Raw genomic sequence first — 25,253 nt, 5'->3', positions numbered from 1 at the left:
GTGAGTCTCCTGACGCGTCTCCCTCACTCTCTACAGTTGTTTTCTCTTTTTCGTGCTACTGCTCCGTCCATATCTGCCTATCTGCCACAGAGCACTGCCCCCTCCCTTTTCTATCTTCCCTCTTGCACCATGAGCCACAACAGGGCATCTGGGGACTTGCTGTACTGTTCGGCTGAATCTCCCATGCCTGCCCAGCAGTTTCCCAGCAGATGTTGCTTTTTTAAATAGATGTAAGACAAGCAGCAAAAGGAGGAAGGGAGGGCAGAGGATGGAAATGAGAAAATAAACAGGGGGGGAGCCAGTGAGGGTGACTGATAAGACCAAATGGAGAATTTGTGGTGAAAAAACCACAAGGGAACTAGAGAAAAAGGAGGAAAATGGTAAATGATTGGGTTGGCAGTGTTTTACAGTATCTGATATTAAAAAGCTACTGCAGTACTCTGGCACACAGAACTGTACTTAATTTTATCAGTCCTGATACTTCAACAACGGCAGTCATTAAAGGGAGCCATGTTTCCTGAGTTGTATTGATGCTTGACAGCAGGGTCCTGTGTGTGTGTGTGTGTGTGTGTGTGTGCGCGTGTGCAGGGCTCTGCTTCCACTCACCATTAAAGAAGCAAAATCAGAGGCATGGCTACAAACACAAAGCTCTTGCTGACCATTCATGGCTCATCTGTGGACAGACGAAGTGAAACATGTATAATGTGTCAATAAAATGGAGGGATGTCCTTCTCCTCATATAAAACATGTCAAACCTTTCTTCACCTGCTCAGTGCTGTGAAAGTCAGATTTTTCTGATTCTTATTTATCAAGACAGCTCTCTCTATATATCTCACTCTCAATTCTTTTGCTCCTTCCAGTTAAAAGTGAGTTTTTTCTATCTATCTTCAGCTGCTGTCACAGAGTGCTACTCATTGTGGGAACTATTACTATGATAATATAGTGTCAGTCATTGTGATTGCACGATCTACATCTTCATCAGACCTCTTCATTTTCAGGATGTGAGTAGGTGTACAGACTATTGGAAGACATTGACAGATATCCCCAAATGCCTCACATACACACTATCAACAAACACTACAATTTAGAGGTTAAGATGTGTGTTGACTGAGTGATTACATGATATCCATCTTCCTCAGCCTTTAACATTTTCAGTTTGTCGCCTTTTAGTTAAGAGGTTCTTGCTATCAACTGAAATAAAGCGGCAAAAAGGGAGGAGAGAAAAGCAAAAGACCAGTAGCTGGTTTATAGCAAGTTCATTCCCATAGCGACTTGTATGTTGAATTAGGGCTGGCCATGTTGCTTGGTAACCAAATCCCTGATTTTTTCGCACCAAACTTGATTAACAATTTTGATCTTTTTTTTTTTTTTTTTTTTGCGGGGCGGGCATCAAAAAAACTACAAACAGAAAGACATTATTAAAAACAAGTTTTGCTTTAATTTTGTTTGGATTTTGCCTTCTGAGATCTGAACAAAATCTCCCCATTGTGTTCAACCGGCAAAGTGTCAAAAGTTCTTATTTTTTATTTTGCAATTTATCACAATTTTAGGATTTGAGTCGGGCACCATTTTTGTCCAAGTGGAATCGCCATGCACAGCTGTCCAAAACGGCAGACCCACCTGATCATCACTGTGCACTGACAACTCACATTGGGCAACAACAAGCTGCGTCAGCGGTGAAAGTTAGAGAAACTGATTTTTATTAAATCGAAACGTCCTACCGAATTGATCAAATCAATTTAACATCCAGCCTTATGTTGAATCTAACAGTTGCTGCTACATAAAGTTAAATTTACTCACCAAGTGTCGACTCACCATTACCTCATTGATTGGTCTGGTAGCTGCTTTTAGAAGCATCCAATTTGTAATTTTGTCAGTCATCTTGGTTTGTGAAACCAAAAGAAACCATATTTGGTAGAGAAGGTGGAGCTGAGGTGGAGTGAGAGTTGGATCTGACCTGCTCTGTCATCTATCCTGATTGGGTGGTACAATCTGTCAATCACACAGTAAACACGCCCCCAATGCATACCCTTCTTTTATAGTTTATTATCCTTGTAAACATCACTGTCAGTTAATTAAAAAAAAAAATAATAATAATAAAAAAATAGATACATTTAATAAAGTCCTTGGGAAATCTTTTACTTAAGTGATAAACCAAGTAAGAAGTAGGAACATTTTCCCATAAAATGCGGCCCAGTCAACCATTTTGAACATTTTTATCTTTGAGGTTGGAGTGCAGCTGTAAAAGCGTAATGTTTGGAGAGGACACACAGCATCACATAGAGCCAACAAAAGGGCACAGGTGCTATCAAGGCCTACACCAAGGGTTGCAAACCATCCCTTAAAATACGGGATCTGTTTCACTATAGCTACAAGAATTCTCTCATTTCTATTGGTTCTCTTTGACCAACACAAAGGGATTAGCGGTTGTTATGGTGCACGGCAGTGATGGGCAATCCCACACTTTCAGGGTCCATTTAGTTCCGACAGAGATATAAGGGCACACTTTTGTGCAGAAAGAACATTTATTAATTAGCAGTCGATACTTCAATGGAGTAGTCAATTCCAAAACATGCACTAGTTCACTAGTTGATGATGCTGCTTCGCCAAATGCAGAGCTAACACTGTGTTTAAAGGAAGCATTGTCACTTGAGCTAGACTGTGAAATGTAGGTACATCTTGCTAGTAAAAGGTTGGACCCCTGTGGTCATAAAGGGATGGAAATGATCAGCAACAACACTCAGGTAGGCTGTGGTGTTCAAACAATTCTCAGTTGGTACTAAGGTGCCCAAAGTGTGCCAAGAAAAGATCCCCCACACCATTACACCACCACCACCACCAGCCTGAACCGTTGATATTCACATTGTTTCTGCCAAATTCTGACCCTGCCATCTGAATGTTGCAGCCGAAATCGAGACTCGTCAGACCAGGCAACATTTTTTTCAATCTTCTACTGTCTTCTACTGTAATAATTTCAGTGAGTTGTGTGAACTGTAGCCTCACTTTCCTGTTCTTATCTGACAGGAGTGGCACCCGGTGTGGTCTTCTGCTATTTCAGCAGTTTCTGAAATACTCAGACCATCCCGTCTGGCACCACCAACCATGCCACGTTCAAAGTCACTTAAATCCCCTTTCTTCCACATTCTGATGCCCATTTTGAACTTCAGCAAGTTTTCTTGACCATGTCTACTTTCCTAAATGCACGGATGGAGTAAATTTGTAATGTAATTAAGTACAGTGTTGGAGGTTCCATACTTGAGCGAAGTACTCAAGCTTCCTCTGACTTTCTGTGGTGACCTCGAACAGCAAAGCCGAAAGAGAGAAAAAATTAATCTGGATTTCACTCACTACGCTTAGAGACAACAAGCTCTCTATAGACAGAAGGGACTAGTCAAATGTCCTTCAGTCGGGCAGTAAAGATCTGTCTCCATTTTCACTATTTTTTTACATCAAAGCCTGAGTCCATTGTCTGCAGCCATAGCTAGATGACACTGATTAATGAGGGGCTTGTGCCAAATTTTCACCACCTCTCTTGCAACAGCTGTCATCAGAACCCTGTTTCTGGTGGCAACAATCACATGAAGTGATCAAACGGCAATCAGTTTCCTTGGGCTGACGTATCTCTGCACCCCTTGAAATAATACTGACTTCTCTGTGTGGCGGCATTCACACAAAGCAATCACACAGCAGTTTGTTTTCCCAGGGTTTGTGCATCTGGGAAAATAGAAAAGTGGAATCAGTCATTCAAAATAATCAAATAGCTTTGCCTCTACTGCACTCGATTTTCTAAACTCTGATCTAATACTTTAAGCCATTACATTCATTATTTAATCAACCCTTTCTAATTCCTCAAAATTGCTCCTCCCACTGATGTACCTGCAAAAAAACTTTTTTTCATTCCTGACACTTGTTTTCTTTGAAGTTGAACCAGCCAGTCAACCAGTGTGGTTCCAGACAACTAGTCTGGAACAAGAAGTCAGCATTATAATCCCCTTGGTGCTCATTTCATTGTTTTCTACATCTTTGGTGCTACAGTGCATTCGTGACAATGAATTTTGTGAGTCTGTGGCTGCAGAGTGTATCACAGTTGAGAATTTTTTTCATTTATTTCAATGTGAACTAATGTGCAAGTTGGGGATGATGAGGGTACAGTGGCAGACGGGCAAATACGTAATATCTGCAGCAGGCAAATGCACTGCAGAAGGAGCGAGCTATAAATTCATGAACACACAAATGTATAAAAGATTCAAAAGCATATACAAAGATGCATAAAGGAAAATACATTTCAATAAATTTTTCACCTTCATCAGAAAAAGGAAATTCCTGTAAAGGTGAATGTATTTTGCCACAAATTGTTGTATTTGTTTATATCCACAATTTATCCTCGATTCTCTTACAAGAAAAAACCTTTAGGAATTGTCTCACAATCATACTCATTTGGTTTTTGGCAGAAAAAAGTTACTCTGTCGATTTTTCAAGTCATTGAATTGAATCGTATTGTGCTAGATGAGCCAAATATAATTCTCTAATCGAACCATGGAAAATGATTTGAATCCGATTGTGGAAATGAATTGGTACACCTCAAACATATTAGTATCCAAGTGGAAAACTGTTACAACATCAAGCCTTTGTCTCTGAAAGTGATAGTGGTATCAATAAACTACTGTATTACAGGAAATGCTGAGAAAATGTCTTTAAAAAACCCCAACAAATCAAAGGAAATGAGCATGTGCAGCTAAAACCACTTGAGACCACAGACATACACTCTAAACCAAGGTTCTGCTACCTGGCCTTTGGTACCTTGGCTCTGGTACCTGGACTTTGGAACTTGAGTTCTGGAACCTGGACTCTGGTACCTGGTCTTTGGTATGTTTATACTTTTTTCTGATCTGGGTCGCAACCATCTTCAAGGGTTTAATTACACTTGTACTCTTTATTGTGTGTGGTGAAAAAGATCATCAAATCTTTAGATGACTGCATTATTTTTTTTTATATTATATATATATATATATATATATATATATATATATATATAAAACTTTATATATATATATGTAACTTTATAACTTAATTATTTTTTAAAAACATTATCTGAGAAATGTCATAATAGTCCAGTATATGTGCAGCATGTTGCATCATCAAGATATGCAGTTTGCTGCAGTGAGCTGAAAACGAGCCTTTGACTTAAACACACACACACACACACACACACACGTTTGATGGTTGTTATTCTAATCACACTGCTGCTCCTGGTGCTACTGCGGGAAACAAAGCATTTGTTTTTGTCCCTGGAGGACCCCCCTCAATGGGACATAGAACATTTACAAACCTACATGTTTCCCTGGATTCCACTGTCCTCCAGCATCTCCATAATCAAAATCAAAACATCTGCCTCAGTTGGATCAGGTCAGTGAGCCTAATGAGTCAATGAGCCTAATGGATATTTAAATAACAAGGCAGCTGCCATCACACAAACACACACACACACACACACACCTACACCTGTGTTATGAGAATCCTGACCTTTTCAGTGAGGACAGGCCTTCGGCTGAAACAATCAATCATGCCAAAGAGGAGATCCCCTTCTCTGCTTACTCATTCATTCTTTCTCCTCTTCTACTTTCATGATCTTGGTCAAATCATAACCTAAATAAGAGGATCAAAAAAGGAATGGGTCAAAAAGCATGTCATTGCTTTCTTTCCAAGAGTTAGACAAGGATTGATATGACTTGACAGCAGGTTATTATGACCCATATTTAGAAGGTAGTTTTGTTGTGCGGTCATACTATATACTATTGTATACAGCACAACAAAGTGACAATAAGTACCATCAAATGTTGAGGAAGTACTTACATCCTAGACGAGACGATGACTTGACGGTTAGTACAAGTAACCTTGGCACTGGTGTGGACTACCCAGGATGGGTATGCCTGCTGTTGTGGGCGTTCTGCATCAAGAGACACAGGAAGCTTTTGGCATGTCACATGGTTGGCAGGCTGGTTCAGGCTGGAGGAATGTTGGACGCTAAGGTCATTAGCTTTCTCACTGGGCTCAGCAAAAACACTTTATCAATCGCTTCCTACTGTAGTATTTTCTTCAATTCAAGAAAGTGATAAAACAACATTGTCAAGCCAAGCCTGTCACAGTCCACTCCTGGTTTTCCCCTCAAGCACCCCGCTCTATCTGCCTGCCTACCTGTCGTAATCAAGATCATCATACTCGCCTCTTCCTCCCAGCATCCTCTTAACCAGCTCCTCCACACTATCTGCACGCTCCAGCACTCTTTTCTGGATGCATCTCCTGCTACCTGACCACGTCTCCTAGTCTCTGCCCCAGGCAACCCGACCTGCCCTCTGTCTTTGGACTTTGCATCTGCCTGCTCCCTGCCTGGACTCCCTCTCCGGAGACTTCTGCCCCATTAAGAATTTGGATTGTGCTCGCCAACCAGGCTTCCTGATAGTTGTCTCTTTGGACTCTTGACCATTGTCAATAAAGTTCTGAACTGTTCCGGTCTGGATTTGTGCTATACTTGGGTCCGATCTCACACCCACTAAAAAGCCAATCAGAAAACACCTTCATTCAGCCAGCAGTGAAAACATGATAGCGCACTAGCTGAAGCAAAGAAAAAGCTAGGTTTGTCTGTCAGCATTAAAACTGACGTTCATTAACGAGCTGTAAAAATGAGAACTTAACTAGGGTTGCAAATTATCATCTGCAAAATTATTGCTTTAACAAGCACATCTTGAATCCATTGGGAGTGTCTCTATTGCTAACGGGGTAATTTGTTGGCATGTTGTTTTTACAGTGCACAGTAATCACAGCGTTTTGCTCACAGACTTTTTTGATTGTGTCATTTTATGGGTTGCTTTGTTAAAAACGTATTGCTATTTTCTCTCCATGCACAGTGCTGCCAGTTTTAGTTTCTCCATTTCTCTCCATGCCCCCCCCCAAGACAAATCCAGGGGTAAAAGTCCCAGCATTTGCAGGCTGAATCTCCAAACTGCCTGCTGTAAGCATCCCACTTAATCCTCTGATGGGAATATTGGCTCAGTTCCACACTCTTGTGTGTGTGTGTCCGTGTCCACACAGCCGTGTAAGTGGCCATATCGTATGTCCTACACATACCCCTTTGATGACCGTTCTATTTGCTCATACTCTTTCCCTGTCCTGCAGACACCAGGAGCATCATCTATCAAACTGTAACCACAGCTAAATGTGTGTAGATACCAACATGAAATGTTTGCACACGTCCTCACGTGTTGTACAGTGATAAATCCCAGCTCACCTCGTCCAACACATTTATCTGCTCAGGCCCAGACAGGCCACAAAACAATGTTGACATGTTACTTTGAAAGCGCAGCTTCACTAGAAACAGATAAAAACAGAAAACATTGTGGACATTGAGGTCCCAATGCTAGTGTGACACAAGAGTAGGTGTGTGGAAAAGCTTCCCAGCATGCAAAAATGTTTTCTGCATTTTTTACGTTAGAATTTGACAAATGTTACAGTATTTCTAGAAATTCATGTGTTGTCAGCAAATACTCATTAAGCATACGTACATCATGTGCAATGCAGTGCCTGATTTTGTTAAGAGTCATTCATTCATCCTTCTACTGCTTATCATTTTCTGGGTTGTGGGGGGATGCTGGAGCCAATCTCAGCTCACTCTGGGTGAGGGGCGGGGTACAACCTGGACAGGTCACCAGTCCATCACAGGGCCAACACACAGAGAGAGACAGAGACCAACAACCACTCACACTCAGACCTACAGAGAGTTTAGAGTCACCAGTGAACCTAAACATGATGTCTTTGGACGGTGGGAGGAAACCCACACAGACACGGGGAGAACATACAAACTCCACACAGAAAGGCCCCAGGCTGGGATCAGAACCCACCTCCTTCTTGTTGTGGGGCAACAGCACTAACTACTCTGCCGCTGTGCTGCCCTGTTAGGATATGAGTGTACATTTTGGTTTTGATGAATTGTTGCTGAGGTGGTTTCTGTCCGCCACTAAATGTATAATGTATAATGCAAGGAAGCAATTCTTACTAATAAGAAATACAAAACATGTCCTCAAGAACATTAGTTATGCTTAAAGGTTGACAGCATGGTTAATCGATAAGGGATTTAGGAATTGCCTCTCCTGCAAACACACCTCTGCAACACTGAGGATTTCTCAGTGTACACACTCTATCAAGGACAAGAGGAGAGACAAGAATCACACTGCATTGGGTGAAATGGTGGTGAACATTACTTAAACACAAATCTGAGAGAAATCATGCTCCAGGTTACTATCACAGCAAGTTCACAGCAGCACAACCCTCAATTTTCCCAATCACAAACATGGCAAGCGATAAATTTAAGGATAGGAGCCTCCGTGCTACCACTAAACTAGCATGAAATGACCAGAAAATAATGCCATTGGAGAGAGCAGAACATTAAATAAGACAATAGATAACAAGCAGAGCAGATGTGAAGACTTCAAGACTGTGTGTCCTCTTTTGGGCTCTGACCCACAGTTTGAACTCCATTATAAATTTAGTTGCCCAGTGGGCGGCTTAAGTGTTAATGCAGCACAAACAGCAAGATTTTTTTTTTTTAAAATCAATAAACTCTAACAAGTGTTTTTTTTTTTTTTCTTTCACCAGACAACTTAAGCTATAATTAAAATTATTCATGTTTAAAGTGCTCTATTTATATTATTTGGGGGAAAACTCATGCATTTGAACTTGTGCACTTATACCTAATAAGCTGCAGCAAAATACAACATCAGTAGTTAATTTCATGGGTGAATGATTCCATAGTCAAACGGTTCATTTGTCATTGTCATCTGTTCGATTGACAAGCTGCAGGATCAAGAGACAGCTTAAAGTTTAAAGGATGGTGGACAGAATGAAGAGAGCATCTTTCCAGGGAGGGGACCTCTGGAGGACGACTCTGCACACCTGAAGACCCTCAGCCCCGCAAAGAGACAGGAGAACCTGGAGGACACCCCTGGGCTGGCTGCGACCCTGCTCCTTGACTGACAGGCGCGTCCAGCTGATTAGTCTAATACAAACGCATTTCGCTGAACATCTGGATGGATTCACCCTGCAACACCACGTGTTAAGTCCCACATCTGCACCAAAAATCGCGCAACACACACAAAGCTCCCGAAAATTGGCACAACACAGGCGCATCAATGCGCTAAATCCTGCGCAGTGGCCAGGTTCGGTTTGCTGATTTGATTTCAGGTCAAAACTTAAAGCAGCACATGATGAGAACATAAGCAGTGATGACAGACCGACATAACCTACCTGCTGTTGGAGTATTTTGGACATGGCGTCCCACACATTTCGGACGGTAACTGCTCGATCCTCGTTCACCTCTCATCGCTACAGCTGCAGCATCAATCACGGACTTGTTTAAACTTTCCCAACCGACCCGAGTTGATCCTCAACAACAACATATCGTCCCGCAGAGCACATGTGCGCGGAGGCGAAGCGCGATACTGCACCAACCCAAAGTCTCTCTCGGCGCAAAGCTCCGACGCATCCGCTCCGGAAAGTCAGCAGTCGCTACTGTGCGTCAGCTGACCGCGTTAGAGTCACAGCAGAGCCGGGGAAAGTTTGGGGATATTAATCCTTACCTGTCTGTCCAGCAGGCGGAGAGTCTCACCGGCTGCCGGAGCTGGAAACACCAGGAGGACTAATACGGGACTGTAACCCGTTCAGAGACAGAACCCATCCAGACCCTCAGCCACCAGCGTCTCCCTCCCACTGACTCAACCTCTCCTCCCGCCTCCTCCCCTCAATCACTCACCACTGCGAATTTACCCAATCCTGAAAGCGCCACCAACTCCTGCACTCAGTGCCCGCTTCAAGTGACAGCTCCCACGGCCGCTTATCTTATGCGTCTCCGCCGCTGGAAGACGCAGCGAAGCGGCCATCGGTCCCCGGCAGCTCCGCCGCTCAGCATCAGGTAAGTCCGGACTCACCTGAGGGGAAGGAACGGGAGGGTGCTCCAGGAGCTGCGCTGCTGCCCTCATGTGGCAGCCATGGGCCGCCACACAGCAAAGAAAGGGGAAAACTTTTTTCACACTGAAGTCAATAGAAGAATACTACACAGTCACTGAACAGACACACATATTTAAACAAATATTACTACATCAGGATTTATAGCAAACTGAAGCTTCTGGCCCGCCATGCGTAGATCCTCATGGGCTAATTCCGGTTGTTGAAGTCGTTTCTGACGGCGAAGCCGGAGCTCCTCAAAGCACCAAGTCAAGCAATCTGTTTCGCAGCGTGAGGAGGAATTAGGCTGGACTGTCACACACAGTGAATTTGGCAGCGTCGGAGTTCATTGACTCTTTCAGGATTCTTTTAACTACAGCTTGAGTAGAATACCTCCTAGTGTTCGTGTTAATTTCGGCAGTTTTTCCGGTTCAAACCGAAAGGACGATTTGACCAGCGCCATGTTTTCTCTCTGCCGAAGAACAGCGGTAAGTTTCTTCTTATTACCTATTAAACTCATTGTGTGACATTTCAACAGAAACAGTATTGTTCTTGTTCCCTGCATTTGAGGTAGACGGTTTCATATCATAAAACACCAAACTCTAAAGGGCTAACATGGTCGAGTTAAGGGCTAGCTTAGAATGTGTCGTGTCTAACTACTCAATGATTGCAAGAGGTAATTATTTAACATTAAGACAACGTGGAAGGGTGATCTGCTTGTATATTTTATTATGTGTGGATTTGACCTGTTTTTTTGTTTTTTTTTTTTATCTTAAAACACCAAATTTCAAGGGGCTAACGTTAGCTTAAAATGCGTGGTGTCTTAACTAGCCATGTTTGCAAGAGGTGATTAAATTTAACGCTGATACAATGTGGAAGGGAGATTTTGATGTGTCACGAATTCATAGATTCTGGTAATATTGCTGTTTGGTGAATGAAAATCCGCCCACAGGCCAAATGGTTATGCTAATTTTTACCAGCTAATCAATTCAAATCTACGCGGTGCGCGCGCTTTCTTCAAACGCTAATGCTAAATGCTAATTTAACGTTACTACAGTATTTGCTTGTGTCCTGAGTGCTTTGGTGTGGGGAGTTAATTAAACTGATTAAGGTAACGTTATTAACTTTAACACAGATTGAAATTACTTTGTGTCCAATAAAGAACTTATTAACGTTAGTCATTAAATTTCACCGTGAGGTTAAGTGATTTGAGATAACATTAAGCTATAGTCGGCTTTGGGAAGCAGCCAAATTGTTTCGCTTTTACTTTGAAAAAACTTTGCCCGCTTGGTCGGCTGGTAACATTGGGACACTAGTGATTTTTCAACTAGCCCAAGGTAACAGTATATAATCTGTTCGTGTAAAATGCCGCTCATAGTCGCAGTGATGTGTCATAAGCCATGGCAGCTGTCACCTCCAGCTTTGTTTTCTCATGTACATTAATGATAATGCGCTAAAAAGAGACCTTCAGTGCATTTTTTTACAGGATGGCGCAGCGCCAGTGGCTGACAGTTGCAGCAGCTCTGAGCACTGAGACACTCTGCTGTAATCACAAGTGTCTTTTGTGAGAAGCTGCACTAAGTTAACTTTAGTCTCAGACCAAACTGTTTATTAAATGACATTGTTAGTTCACAAGATGGCGCGATTAAACACAAGTTGAATTGATTCTGCAAATAGTTGACCATTTGACAGCTGTTAAGTAGCCTGAAACAAACACCTTTTCTTATTCTTTAATTGAATGTGATTCATATAAGTTGGTCTTGCTGCAGGGCTGTTCTGTTGTAATGCATTCACTTGTTGTTATATTTGTTTTTTTGTTATCATAAAGAGCATATGACATTTTGATAATGAGGAATTTTGTGCTGATGCTCTCTGCAGGAATCATGTTGCTTAAAGCCAAACTTGATGATGTCCAAAAATTTGTGAGAGTAACGGAGCCAGATCTGAAAGAGTTTTTGATTGCAGGTAAGAAAATGACATTGGCTTACATTAGCAGTTCAAATATGTCCCCTCTCCATTCACATTCTTTAACTTTGAATGCATATGTTGCTTCAAATGCAGTTATACTACAAAATAATTTTATTTCACTCATTATGTGTGTTAGTTCAACCGTGATGTTCCAGATTAATTGAATATTGGTATGTCAATTATTGGACAAATGTGAACTCACAAGTTATGATTGCCTCTTGGTTTACACGTGCTTTTGCCCTGTTCTGTAGCATTTGCAAAGTTTGGTGTGCCAGCTATAACGGAAGGCGCAAAGGTTTTTGACAGTTCGGGGACTGAGGTGGATGATGACGTTTTTGAGGATGTAGTTAAGGATCCCTCAGCTGGAATGCTAACCATCAAATATGACACTGGTTTGTTTCAGTTACATTTCTAATCTGTGTGTATTTATTTCTGATCTATTTAATGGATATGCAAGTTATTTGTGATATGAATGCTGTATTGTTCATTTGATAAGGAATGGATATATTACTGCAGAAAACTGTGGAACATTTTTTCTTCCTCTATCATGGTCAAAATCTGTTTCCGCGGTATCCTCTTCTGAACAGTCCCACCCACCATCTCTTGATTCGTCTGACTCGCTAGATGCAGTCATCATTTCAGAGAATCCTTCCAGTAAACACCAGAGGCTGGATTCAGAGGCCAAGCAAGTAAAAATTAACACACAAACCGAACTTTAAATTTTGGGTGACATGGTCCATGGCCATGGAAAACCTGTAAAAGTCATGACATTAAGTAAAATTGTTGAAAGTTATTGAAAAGTCACACATTTTCATTGTCTGTAATTTAATTGATTAGGCTATTCATTAATCATGGATGCAAGAACGTCATCTTTCCTAAAACCTCCTCTAGGTCATGGAAATTTATATAATGGGTCTCTGAAAAGTTATGGAAAAGTTTTGAAATGTTGTCTGTGAAAGTGTGTGGGAACCCTGGGGTGAAATGTTGCTTGGACTGTGAATTGTTGAATCGATATAGTCCCAACATGCAGAATTGTTTTGCTTAGTGTTTTAAATTGGTCTAATCCATTCTGACCAAGACATCTGGTGGGGAACGTATAATAAATGAATATAATCGAAGCGAGTCCTTGGAGGATGAAACCAGAAGGAAAATAGTGAACATACTGGCAGCTGACATGACTGAAAAGAATGGGTAATTTGCTAATTGTTTTTAGTTAGTCCTTGTGCTGTCAATCTACTTTTCAGATTGATTTAAAATCTGAGTTAAATTCAGTATATATAACAGAGAAATCCTGCCTTTAAATAAAAATAAAATAAATAAATAAATATTGCAGTACATCACCACCCAGACAGGTGAAAGAAATGTATGCCAGAGGAATTGTGAGCTTATTCCCCTACCTCAGTGACCCATATTCCAGGAATGGTTATGTAAGTCACACACTATAATGGCTGTGGCAATGTTGCATACTACATTGAAATATATTGATTCCTATCAGAGCATGTTGTTTCTAAAGGTGCTGCTACTGCTTCTTTTTGATAAAGTGAGTGTTAAAAATGGCTGATATTCACACCCCCTCCAAGGAAGGTATGCATGCAGATTTGAGAGATGCCACCTATTTGAAAGGAAGTCCCCTATTTCTATAGAAAATGATGCCTTGCAGATTCAGCTGTTCTACGGTGACTTTGAAACTGCAAATGTTTTGGGACCCAAAAGGGGTTTACATAAATTAGGTGGTATATATTTTACTTTAAGGAATTTCCCCCCATCATTGACTAATATTCATTTATTTGCTCTATTCCATGCATAAGACATCAAGCGTTATAGTTTTTAATTTAATTCTTGAACCACTTGTTAACGATTAGAAAGTGCTTGAGACAGAGGGACTTCAAATTCCAATCATAAAACATGCGATTCATGGTACTGTAGCCCAGGTCACTGGGGATAAGCTTGGTCTGCATGGACTGTTTGGCTTTGTGGAGTCATTTGCGGCTCATTGCCTGTGTTTTGTAAGATCAAGGCTATCGCCATAAAAGATGATTGTGTGTTGCTCTGTGGAAAATTGATGGAAACTCTTTGTTTTGATCACCATTACCATGCCTTGAAGGTCAGGCTGCATCCAGACAGGGTTCCAAAGGTGTTGCACATAGATGATCTGTTTCACTTTAAACCATTTGATGTTCACATGAAGTATGGAACGACAGATTCCTCCTTGTATGTTGTCCCATATTGCCATTTTATGCAGACCTAGGGTCAAAGTTTTAAAGTGGTGTTGTTGAGCTGACCAGAAGATTGTTTTTCAAGTGATGTTTTTATGCAGAGTGACTTTCATTGTTGTAGGGCCTGAGATATGCTGCGTCTTGCACGCTCAAATAGTTCAAAATTCTGGGAATGCTGTAAACTGCAGTATTTGAATGGATGCAATTTGACACTACAAAAGGGTAAATTAAAGTGAAAAAATAACACCAATCATATTTGTGAAGTGTTAATAGGTGTTAGGATGTGACTCTATACGAGTCTATTTTTCACTGTAAGGGTAAATTATCAACACAGTAATGTGTAACATTAACGCTTATCAGTATGTTTTTCACTGTAAGGGTAAATTATCAACACAGTAATGTGTAACATTAACGCTTATCAGTATGTTTTTCACTGTAAGGGTAAATTATCAACACAGTAATGTGTAACATTAACGCTTATCAGTATGTTTTTCAATGTAAGGGTAAATTATCAACACAACAATGTGTAACATTAACACTTATCAGTATGTTTTTCAATGTAAGGGTAAATTATCAACACAGTAATGTGTAACATTAACACTTATCAGTATGTTTTTCAATGTAAGAGTAACATTAACCTGACCTTATTCGCTATAATGGATGTTGTGGGGACCCTTTTCCATTTATTTTCATATCACATTGGCTCACAACAAGCTCGGACAGTTTTCACACAGGGCCAGGTTAGATCTTCTTGAACACTAGCTCCCTTCTGGAGAATAAGGATGTACTGAATTATGCGCTTATTAAAAATTTACCCTAGAATTTTTTTTTTTTGTGCATTTAATTTCTTTTAGAACTACTGAAACAGGAAAGCACATTAAGTGTAAATAAATAATAAATGAATTAGTCCCCTCTGTAAATGGTGAGTTATTAAATGACAGCTGAAAAGATTGATTCTCTGGGTATCACTGCGAATCAGTCACTGATCAGAATAGAGCAGGTGACGTTTGGCCCCATCCGTTCCCTTTATTATGGCTGACACTGTAAGTAAAACACTGCTGCCATCAATCACAATAGGCCACATGTAAGCAGTAACGTGGCTGACCTCAGCCCGAACAACGCAGTCAATTACACATTTTCTTCTTATTGTAGAGTCAATCTCATGCCAAAACATTTTTATTTTATTTATTTTTTTTTATTTTATTTTTTTTTTTACCTCAAGCATTTCTGTTATCACTTGGTCTGCAGCTTCCAGTTGGAGTCAGTGCATGCATTTACAGGAGGGTCTGTATGTGAGTATGGCACCTGGCTTCACACTTTGTATCTTTTCTAATTAATACCCAGTGGACCCAGCCTGGTCAATCAATAACCCGTCAATATTCCATACATCAGCTATACTTGTAGATCTTTAATGAAGCTATGTTTGATGGCTCCTTCACTACTTTCCCCCTGATCTTACTTGATTATGGTGTTAATGAGACTCCCCATATTTTTAACAACTCCTTCTCCCTCTTTCAACCCAACCAGTCGAGGCAGATGGCTGCCCCCACCTGAGCCTGGTTCTGCCCAAGGTTCTGCCTCCTAAAGGAAGTCTTTCCTTGCCACTGTCACCAAGTGCCTGCTCATCGGGGGATCTGTTGGGTCTCTTTAAGTGGTTGGTTTGGTTTAGACCTGCTCTATCTGTAAAGTGCATTGATGTAACTTTATGAATTTAACACTCATTCTACGGTCATACTGTATTTTAATTATGATAGAAAACACCAAACATTTTAACAAAGGACTTAACAAAGTTTATTTACCTGTGAATGGAGATATGCATTCTTCAAAAAATAGATAAAAATGAAACATTTCAAGTTTTGATATATGCATCACGTGGTTTCGATGAGATAATGCATGTGCATGATAATACAGTATTATAGAATGACCATGTTTTCATGGGGAACTGTCAGTGCGCAAAACATTTAATTCAAAGTTAAACTAACCATCACAGGCTACCATTCTTCATAGCGCAAACCTCTAAATCACATTCCAACAGTATAATGAAGCCTCATCGCATCAGGGCTAATTACCAAGCAGACAGACTTCATCAATGAAACGTGCAATTGGTTTTCGTGATTACACTGTCAAAATAAATAAGATATGTTGACTTGTATAAAATGTAACACACTTTAAGCTGAGAGTGCACCAAAACTGATGCAGTAAAGTTGTCATGTTTCATTGTGTGATTGTAGGTTTCACTATTGTGTAAAATCTCCACACCATACTATATATCAAACAGACAAAACTTCTTGAAAGATCTTTTTAAAGTGTACATTTCTCCTGAAAAGGATTCCTCATTCAATGCTGAAGGAACGACCAGCGTTCACAGTTTCATTAATATCAGTTTTACTTTATCACAGAATATTAACAAGTGCATTTTAAACACACATGGTGTTTTGTTTGACCTGTTGCATATTTTGGGGCACAAACTTTGAATTTGGAAGAGTGTTTGATCGTCCTGTGAACTTGGCTTCAACCAGGAAAACTGGTAAAACCCTTGTTAAACGTTTGCTACCATCACATGCTTGATCATTGTTTGTTTGCATTTGGTTGCTTCTTTAAAACTAACCTGAGATACAAAAGGTGTTTAACATCTGCCTGGAAGCTTAACAATAAATACTTTATATCCTAAAACCCTAAAAGCAAAAATTACTGTATCCTATTCAGCTGTTAAATGTTTCACCCAGGGAGGCCTTCACAGAATAAAAACTGCAGTAAATACTTCTGTGCAAATACATCCAAAGCACAACTTAATTATGTCTCAGTGCCTCACGTGCTGAAGACTGACTGATCGACATGGATCAGGCTCATTGGGAACAGTCTGATTGATTCTTAGCTGCACTGTCATCACACTATACGATGTTTGAGCCAAATATCATGAAGTACCAGCCTGCAGTTACACAGTTGGTGGGTTAGTGTCAGGGGTTCAGTTCTGAGATATAAACAATGCAGAGTTGAAGTAAAGTTTCTTAATGACCTAAGTGAGATTATCAGGCCCTACGGATGACAAATAACAAACCTCAGCGGATTCTATTCTAGAAAAATAACGCAAACACTGTGTGACCCCAATTACAGTGTCTGATAGTTCAGTGAGGGCAATTATCCTGTGGTGTGATTAGTCAGACACTTTTCTGCAGTGAAAGAGTTGGCTCGGGCCAATTTGGTGCTTAATTAAGTCAACAACTCTTTGTGGTGGTTCACCGCAGGACAGTACAGCAGTAACTGAAGCATTCTCTCTGCGAGCCATCCTTACTTCACCGCTGTCCTGCAGGAGTGTGTGTGTGTTTAAAAACGTTGAGATTAAGTAAAACCTCATTTATCAAACCCCCACATTTCAAAATCTCACTGAGGTAAATTTGGTTAAGCTCTCTCTTTCACTCATTCATCTTCACTGCAACATTAGATGATCAGATACTGATAGTGATCCTCCATAAAAACCATCTTATGTCTGTGTTCAATTAACCCAATCTTCAGTAAGTTGTCAGTGTGTGTGTGTGTGTGAATTCTTCCTGGGGTCTACATGTTACTCTGTGCTGACTCACATACATTTAGCATGGTCTAGTCAGACCCCTGACAGATGTTCCTTTCATAGTTCTCCAGACAGATGTGGACCCGCTTGGTGAAATAGCTGGGGTCAGAGATGGCTTGGAGGAGGTCACTCTTCACCAGAGCGACGTCATACAGCTCAGTGCTAGAGGCAACACGAGTCTCATCATCACCTGGTTTCAAGAAAACCTGAGAAACAGACACACAAACAAGCAGGCAGAAGACAACCACAATTATTAACTCCAGTTCAGACCAGACCAATGGCTGTAAAGTGACTCCTAAGCTGAACGTTATACCTTTGGTCTATCTAATGACCATGGGGGGGGGGGGGGGGGGGGGGGGGGGGTTAGGGTTACTGCACTGCAGTAAAATCTGTTTCATTCTTTTGAAATAGTCTAATTAGTCAGTTAAAGGTCTTTAATGTGTTATCTGACTTTGTAAGAGGATGCCAGTGCAGCAGGACATTTTGCAGTATGGTCTGAACATATTTGGTGGTGCATGCCACTCCTGAAAGTGGTTACTGAGTGATCAGATCTCAAACCTGAACTCACAGATCGCCCGGGATAGATGTCAATACCAGGTGTGAACTGCACTTTCTTAACAGCAAAGACACAGACATGCTGCAGAGGCAACACTGGACAATACTTTACAATGAGGGATGCTTTAAAATACTTTTTATTGTGATCTCTAATCTGTGTCCATTCCTTCATTCGTCTTCTACCGCTTAGCTGTTTCCTGGTCGCACAGATGCTGGAGCCAATCCCAGCTCACATTGGGTGAGGGCAGGTCACCAGTCGAGGGCCTAATCTGTGTTGTTTTTCTTTTGTGTGTGTGTGTGCAGTTGCAGACCAGTAGCAGATCGTGTATTCAGTACCTTGGGGTTAACGATGGTGTCCTTATCATCCTGTCGGATGTTGTCATCGATGAAGATGTGCACAACGCTCTGGTCAAAGGGGTCGATCCACAATGGCTTCCCTCCGTGGATGGAGAATGTATTAGAGGCCCACCTTGATGAGACACAAGAAGTCATGTAAAAGTTTGGGAAAGGCCTCAAACCCCACTACCCCTGAGGAGCAGAATATAATAGGTACCAGTCAAAGTGGTCCTGAAAGCCTCCCAGGCCCTGAACTGAGCTGAGATACTGATACAGGCCTCTCTCTCCAGCTTGAGTCGACACACGGTCCTCAGCTCGACTCAGGACGATCGATTTCCTGCTGCAGCGAATCTTACCTGGAGTCAAATTTATATCCAACTGAGCCGAGAGGAAGACAAGTCAGAGAGAGAGAGAGAGAAAGAAACATTTAGTTACCGAAACAAACTTTAAACCTTCAACAGCATGAAGAAAATAAGTTATTTTGAGATTGATCATCTTTATAAAGACCTCTCATGAAAATCAAGCTTTTTTTTTTTTTTCCTCTTCATGTAATACAAACATATCATGGGTGAAATATGCACATGCCTAGTGTTCTTTATTTTGGTTTACATTTTCTTATCTAGATTTTGTTTATCGTCTCTCTGTCTGAGAGAAACGCAATTTCGCAAATTGGAATTAGAATTGACAATAAAGCTAGCTTTGATTTTGTCCTTCATCTTTGATGAACGTATTCAGTCAGGGATCCAAATGAACCATCCCGTCCCTTCAACATACACTAAGACCTTGTCAGTATGGCCCACCAAATATATAAATAAAAAGTGATATGTTGAAAAACTATAACCAAGCAGAAGCAGTAACCTTTCTGTTGTTGCTGGTTGGCCAGTGTTGTATAGTTCTCTCAGTCTGATTTTGTACTACAACAGTGGTTCCCAAAATGGGGGGTACAGAGCAATTGCAGTTTGGGGTGCGGGAAAAATTAATGAATAAATCAATCCAGTAAATGACAGCAACCTGCAGTTTACTTTTATTTTTTCAAAACATTGTGTGAAATAAACTGCAGCAGACTCTGAAAACAAAATGTGTATGCATGGCCTGTTCTTTTCTGGGAGGGGGAGGGGGATGCTACGGGGGGAACGGGAGCATCAAAACCCAAAGTTGGTGGAGCAGTCAAGATTATTGAGTTCTGATATTTTGGGGCCACATTTTCAAGAATCTCAGCTGAACCAAGAATTGGACTTGGTTTGGAGCCACTGAGGTAAATGAAACTGTTTAATATTTGAACAATAATCAATGAGATGCATTTCAATTCATTTCTTATTATCAGATTATTTTTTTTTTTTTATTAGTATGCATGTTTATTGTGTTTCAACGCACCCAGAGGGCTGTTTTATTTTATCACTTCTGTGTTTCCCATCAGCCTCAGCTGTACTTGCCAACAGTAAGGCAAAGCGTTGAGCATGGTAGACATTATACTTCCTGAATCTGAGTAATTATCTGAAAGCAGAGCTGCTGATTTTATTGCACTGTTGTAGCTACACAGGTTTTTCGTATTTAGATGGACATGATCGACGTGTAAACAATATTAAAGTTGGCATGCATTCAGTAGAAAGTTTAACACCCTGTTGTAACTACTGGCAGCAGCATAGACCCCTATTAGACCCCTCCAAACAAAAACAAAGAAGCTGCTGTCCTGTCACTGCACACAAGAATTCACTGAGGCAGGAAATCTATTCAGAAACCGAACAACCAACTGTGTTGCTCCTTCAGCATAAATGCACAGATGAATTTGCAGGCAATTGAATAAGATTTCCACTGAGCTCTCTCCGAGATCGCTCCCTGTGCTCAACAGATTCTATCTCTCCTCCTTCACTGTGCCATTGCACTCACTATTCTCCTAAAAATCAATGCGTTACCCTCCAGTAGACTAACAGAAACCCCTCTGGCGAGTTAGTCAAGGAGATGCATATATTCATGTCTGGAAAAGAAAGTCAGAAGAACATCTTTGCTGCTCCTCACTCTCAGGAACATCCACATCCACACACACACACACACACACAATAAAAGATGCCACCCAGCAGTATGTGAGCTGCTGTTTTGCAGTCAAAATTCCTTAATTTGTCCCACATTGAGTGAATTGCAATGGAATTCTCCAGTTTGTAATTTGGCAATCGCCATCTATTTTGCCTTAAACCAGATGAAAGCACATTTGGAGGAGCAGGCTTGTCAGTCATACAATACCCACGCTCCCGAATCCATCCCCTGCTCCAGCTGATGGTCATTAGATAAAATGCAGGTTTTATCTGAGCTAAAACGTAACCCTAACCCTCACCAACAACACTTATGACCAAATAAACACAGACATCAGCATTCAGAATCTCTCTGAAGCTTCATTTGGAACTTGACCTTACCTGTTAGCATATGCCATTGCTGCTCATATTATTACTCTCTCTGATAAGGTGATAGCTCCTGTTATTTTATTTCCCTCCATATCCAGGATCATGCGTACTACCAGATCATACATTAGGAGTGTTCCTCTCCTCCTCGCAGCTGGGTTTATCTCTGGCTCTGGAGGGTCTGGGGGTGCTGGCCGCCGGCTCCTCCTGGGTCGCCCTGCGGGCCTCTGTGGTGTGGGCCAGGGGGCTCTTCAGTCTTCTCTCCTCCCTCTCTTGGGGGCCTTCCTGTGGTCTGGCTGGCCCCTGTGGATGGGCTCGGGCCTGCTGCCCTGGGGTCGACCTTTCCATTCCCTGTTTGCCACTGACAGCTGTGGGATGGAGATAGCCACTCCTCCTTTCTGGTGTCAACATGGCCGTGTCCTGGGGGCCAGGGGGGCTTGAAGTGGATGGAGTCTCCATGCATCCTGTCGGGGTGGTGGGGGGCTGGCCAGTGTTGGTTTGCGGTGGCTGCTGTTGTGCCCCTGTTGCTGTGCTGTGCCGGGGGACCTCCTGCCCTTCTCTAGCATGCACTTGCTTGGGCGTAAAAGTGGTGCTTGCCATGCCACGTGGCTGCGGTGGCTCTCTGAGCTTGGTACGCCACGCTCCAGCACTCAGGGTGGTGGCGATGGGGAGCCGGGACCTCTGACCCAACTCTGGGCCCTGGTGACAGTCTCACTGATGGACATTCTGCAAGAAGGTTCAGCCCCTGGCAGAGTTTGTTTTTCAAATTAACTGGGATTGTTTTCTGGGTGATAGAGCTACAAGAACAGATTGGGACCGATGGTTTGGTAAATCGGTCACCAATAAGGCAAAAGTTAGGAGTTAATGGGATTCTGCAGTCCAAAATGGAGGAGTTTCTGTGTTACAGTTGACTAGAAGTGCTGCTCAGAATAACAGAGGCAGACAGCGTGGAAATAGGTGTGTTCTGGGTGCATTGCCTGCATTGTGTGCATACATCAGCGCGAGAGAAACCCATTCAGGGCATCTTGTATTGAATTTGTGTGTGATCTGTGAAGCACCTTGAACTGGGTCAGCTGTAAGTTCAAGTTTTCTGTCTTTTTAAATGTATTTTGGCAGATCTGGGTCCAGAAGTTGAAGTCAGTGGACAGAATGTGTGCTTGAGAGTAACTTATATATTTTAGAGAGGGTTTTCTTCTTTTTTGGAGAAAGGTTTGAGATGTTAATGACAAATTCTCAAATAAATCTCAGTTTCAGAAGTAGGTTTTCCTGGAAGAGGAGATGAAGCTGGGTGATTCCTGTCTGCTCCGAAGTGCTAAGATGAAGAGGGACTTTGTTACTTATAAAGTCTGGATTGTGCCACATCGGGGAGAACATACAGTCCATCACAGTGCCAACGCACAGAGACAGACAGAGACCAAAAACCACTCGCATTCTGACCTACGGACAATTTAGAGTCACCAGTAAAGCTAAAAATGCATGTCTTTGAATGGTGGGAGGAAACCCACACAGGCACGAGGAAAACATGCCAACTCCGCACAGAACAGCCCCAGTCCTGGGAACCGAACCCGTGACTTTCTTATTGTGGCGCAAATTATCAGCTTTACTCACCACTATGAAGGTATAAAATCTAATTGGGGCTAATGAACATGTGACTTGTCTTCACCTTCAGCTCAGGCAGATCAGGGAACAGTGGATGGACCCCTTCATTCAGGGCTTTGTGCACAGCCCTCAGGACTCGAGGTAGATCGGTTCCAAACGTTCGGAACAGGACAGCAAACTCCTGTCCCTCGTGCACCAGGTCTTTGAGCAGCTGGAAGAAGGAGGGGAGGATCCAGTGGTACAGGCGTCCATCCTCTGCTCTGACAGAGAGCTCTTTGTCCTCCTGTAGGAACAGCAATCAGTCACACACAGGAAGTTTGGTACACTATATTAACATGAAAACAAAAATTCAAAATTAAACCATTTTCACACACACATTTTAAGTGTTTGATCGTTAAATGAAAACACTCGTTTTTGGTTTTGGTTGAGCAGCTAGAGAGGTGTGTTGATTGCAGGAACGTAGTGGATTGGCAAAATTAGAGGACTGGAAAGTCTCCTAAACAGGTTGTAAAGTTACGGAAATGTCCTTTCATTTAGATTCTTTTGATTTTAGAAAAGAAATGTATCTGGTTAAACCCAAAAACTACCTCAGAAATTCCTTAGAAAATACTTTACCCAAAATGGATGTACGAAAACCACCTTCACAGATTGAAAAATAAACATTCACCACAATGAACAAATCGAAATAGACACCATGATACCTTCCCTACATTCCCTATAGCCGCAAAAATACACAGGGCACATTCTCTGACCCCTATGTCAAAAAATTGATAGTGATCAGGTACAGATCAGTCCTGCCCATCACCTTCCTCGCAGACTTGCTGAAACACGTCGCCGGCCCTTTCCTAACAAAGCAGTACTGTTGGCTGGAAGACTGACTACAACAGAATAGGGAAACCTGTATGTGCAGGGTAAATAGATTCCTGATGACTGGTTTGTCAGCTTTCAGAAACAAACAGGCCAATTCAGATGGATTCACACAGGAGTGAATAAGTGAGCTCTAAAGGAATGGCTGTTTGGGTCTTTGTTGCCAAAGCAACACTGCTATAATCTGTAAACACTACAACACAATGCGTGATATACAATATTATTATTTTGAGATCAGCCTTGTTTTTAGAGTTAACCAGAGGTAATGCTGTCTGGTCATTATTCTTCCGTCTTCTATTTTTGTTATCTATCTTAATTATCCGTTTCTGTGTTTTGTGTGCGGGGGAGGGGGGGGGGGGACTCACCTTGACACTCTCAGGCCAGAGGAGGAGATCAAGATGTGTATCTAGAATGCCACGGAAACGTCGTCCCACTGTGGACGTGAAGCCAATGGTCCTTCCAAACTGGGAATAGTGACTGACGGCATCCGGACTGGGTGGGAGCAGGGAGGGGGAGTCACTCAGCCATTCCCACTTTCCTGCACACACAATACAGATAAAGCTGCATGCTGATCAGGGAGAAAACAGAGCCACAACTACTGACACACAAGATTCACTTCCTCAGTGTCACTGAACAAGGATGACGGGGAATGAACACAAAGTTAACGTGAAAGAGGCAACGTGACCGGTGTGAAAAAAATGGCCTTCTAAAAAAACGTCTTTGATAAAACTTTGATTTCCTATTCACTTTCCAATATCTGTCACTGAAATATAACACGTGATGATGTTAGACACGTGCGCTGGTAAACATTTCCGCAGTTCCGTCCGGCTCACCTCGCCTGCTCATCCGGCCCCAGGTGACAGTGGAGAGAAAGTAGTCCAGGGCGGACACGGTCCCCTCCCGGGTCACAGTGTCCGACACCAGGATGGTGTTGTTCAGGTCCACATGCAGGACCAACTTCTTACTCCGCTCCTGATGTGAGGACCGGATCCCCCGAGGGACCGTCCACGGGGGCCCGTCCCCGGCCCCGCACACGGCTTCCGGCGCATCCCTGCTCTTTGTCCCGCCGCGTTCGTGCCCACAGTCCGCCATGACGCGTGGACAGACAGCCTTTCACCTCCCGCTGGCAGCTGAATAAGCTTCGCTGTCTGATTGACATCGCTCCCCGGCACTTCCTGCTCCTCCAGTCGGCCTTCTTCTTCTGTCTCCGGCGGTCAGGAGCCGCACAGGCCGGGACAGACGTAGAGCGCCCCGCCTCGGTGAACACGGAGCTGTGCAGGCATGTTAATGAGCCTGACTGCCCCTTTGATTCTAATCAATATTGTTTTAGGTCCACAATCTGCCACTCATTTGCTCATTCTGTTACGAAAGACAAACTCAGTGTATACAAAATGTGGTGAAAATTAATCACTTCCTGAATGAAAATGATCTATAAAATGAAAAGGTTACAGAATTTTTTAAAACTGGTTACTCAATGTATTGATCAAACAGAGAAAAACAGTGGCAACTAATTAATGAATTATTGATTTCCTTTTTTTAAGTTGAGATGATTTATAATGGTTCATGATTGCTTATGTGTGTGATGCTGAGTGTACATATGTAGTTGTGTGTTTTAATACAACTTAGACGGGCACTGGCAATTCATTGTAATATGAATCCATTGAAAACAAAGGCATTTTATCTCATCTTGAGCACAAATGTCAGCTTCATTGTATTTTGCAGACCCCCCCCATCCTTTTTTTGTTTTATATAACGAAT

At 42.0% G+C, this 25,253-nt stretch overlaps 2 protein-coding genes across 8 annotated transcripts in view; both read right to left on the bottom strand.

Annotated features, from left to right (window-relative positions):
- Window positions 1–9,932, bottom strand: part of klhdc8b (kelch domain containing 8B) — a 202,985-nt gene extending 193,053 nt beyond the window's left edge. For 3 of the 7 annotated variants that reach the window (XM_029507407.1, XM_029507414.1, XM_029507413.1), the window contains exon 1: window positions 9,630–9,753. The gene's annotated coding sequence lies outside the window, so the exon portion shown is untranslated. Of the gene's footprint in view, window positions 1–606; window positions 674–9,297; window positions 9,482–9,629; window positions 9,754–9,802 lie in introns of those variants that run through there. The other 4 variants (XM_029507410.1, XM_029507409.1, XM_029507408.1 and 1 more) reach the window with 4 other exon arrangements.
- Window positions 9,933–15,950: 6,018 nt separating this feature from the next.
- Window positions 15,951–24,681, bottom strand: LOC115046772 (uncharacterized). Its single transcript, XM_029507364.1, has 6 exons — window positions 24,329–24,681; window positions 23,861–24,033; window positions 22,693–22,911; window positions 18,854–19,014; window positions 18,637–18,769; window positions 15,951–17,951 (listed from the first exon to the last, which is right to left on the bottom strand). The coding sequence occupies exons 1-6, from the start codon at window positions 24,585–24,587 to the stop codon at window positions 17,775–17,777; spliced, it is 1,122 nt and encodes a 373-aa protein (XP_029363224.1). The 5' UTR covers window positions 24,588–24,681; the 3' UTR covers window positions 15,951–17,774.
- Window positions 24,682–25,253: the final 572 nt, after the last annotated feature.

This window comes from Echeneis naucrates, chromosome 7, assembly GCF_900963305.1.
Source record: "Echeneis naucrates chromosome 7, fEcheNa1.1, whole genome shotgun sequence".
In the NCBI taxonomy this organism is placed as follows: domain Eukaryota; kingdom Metazoa; phylum Chordata; class Actinopteri; order Carangiformes; family Echeneidae; genus Echeneis; species Echeneis naucrates.
The sequence above is the reverse complement of the archived record's forward strand: the minus strand, read 5'-3'. Positions and strand labels throughout refer to the sequence as shown.

Coding starts and splice junctions, on each gene's coding strand:
- LOC115046772 (XM_029507364.1), bottom strand. CDS start 24,587: ATGGCGGACTGTGGGCACGAACGCGGCGGGACAAAGAGCAGGGATGCG. Junction 22,912..23,860: donor TCTGGCCTGAGAGTGTCAAG/GTGAGTCCCCCC, acceptor CTGTTCCTACAG/GAGGACAAAGAGCTCTCTGT. Junction 18,770..18,853: donor TTTCAGGACCACTTTGACTG/GTACCTATTATA, acceptor TGTCTCATCAAG/GTGGGCCTCTAATACATTCT.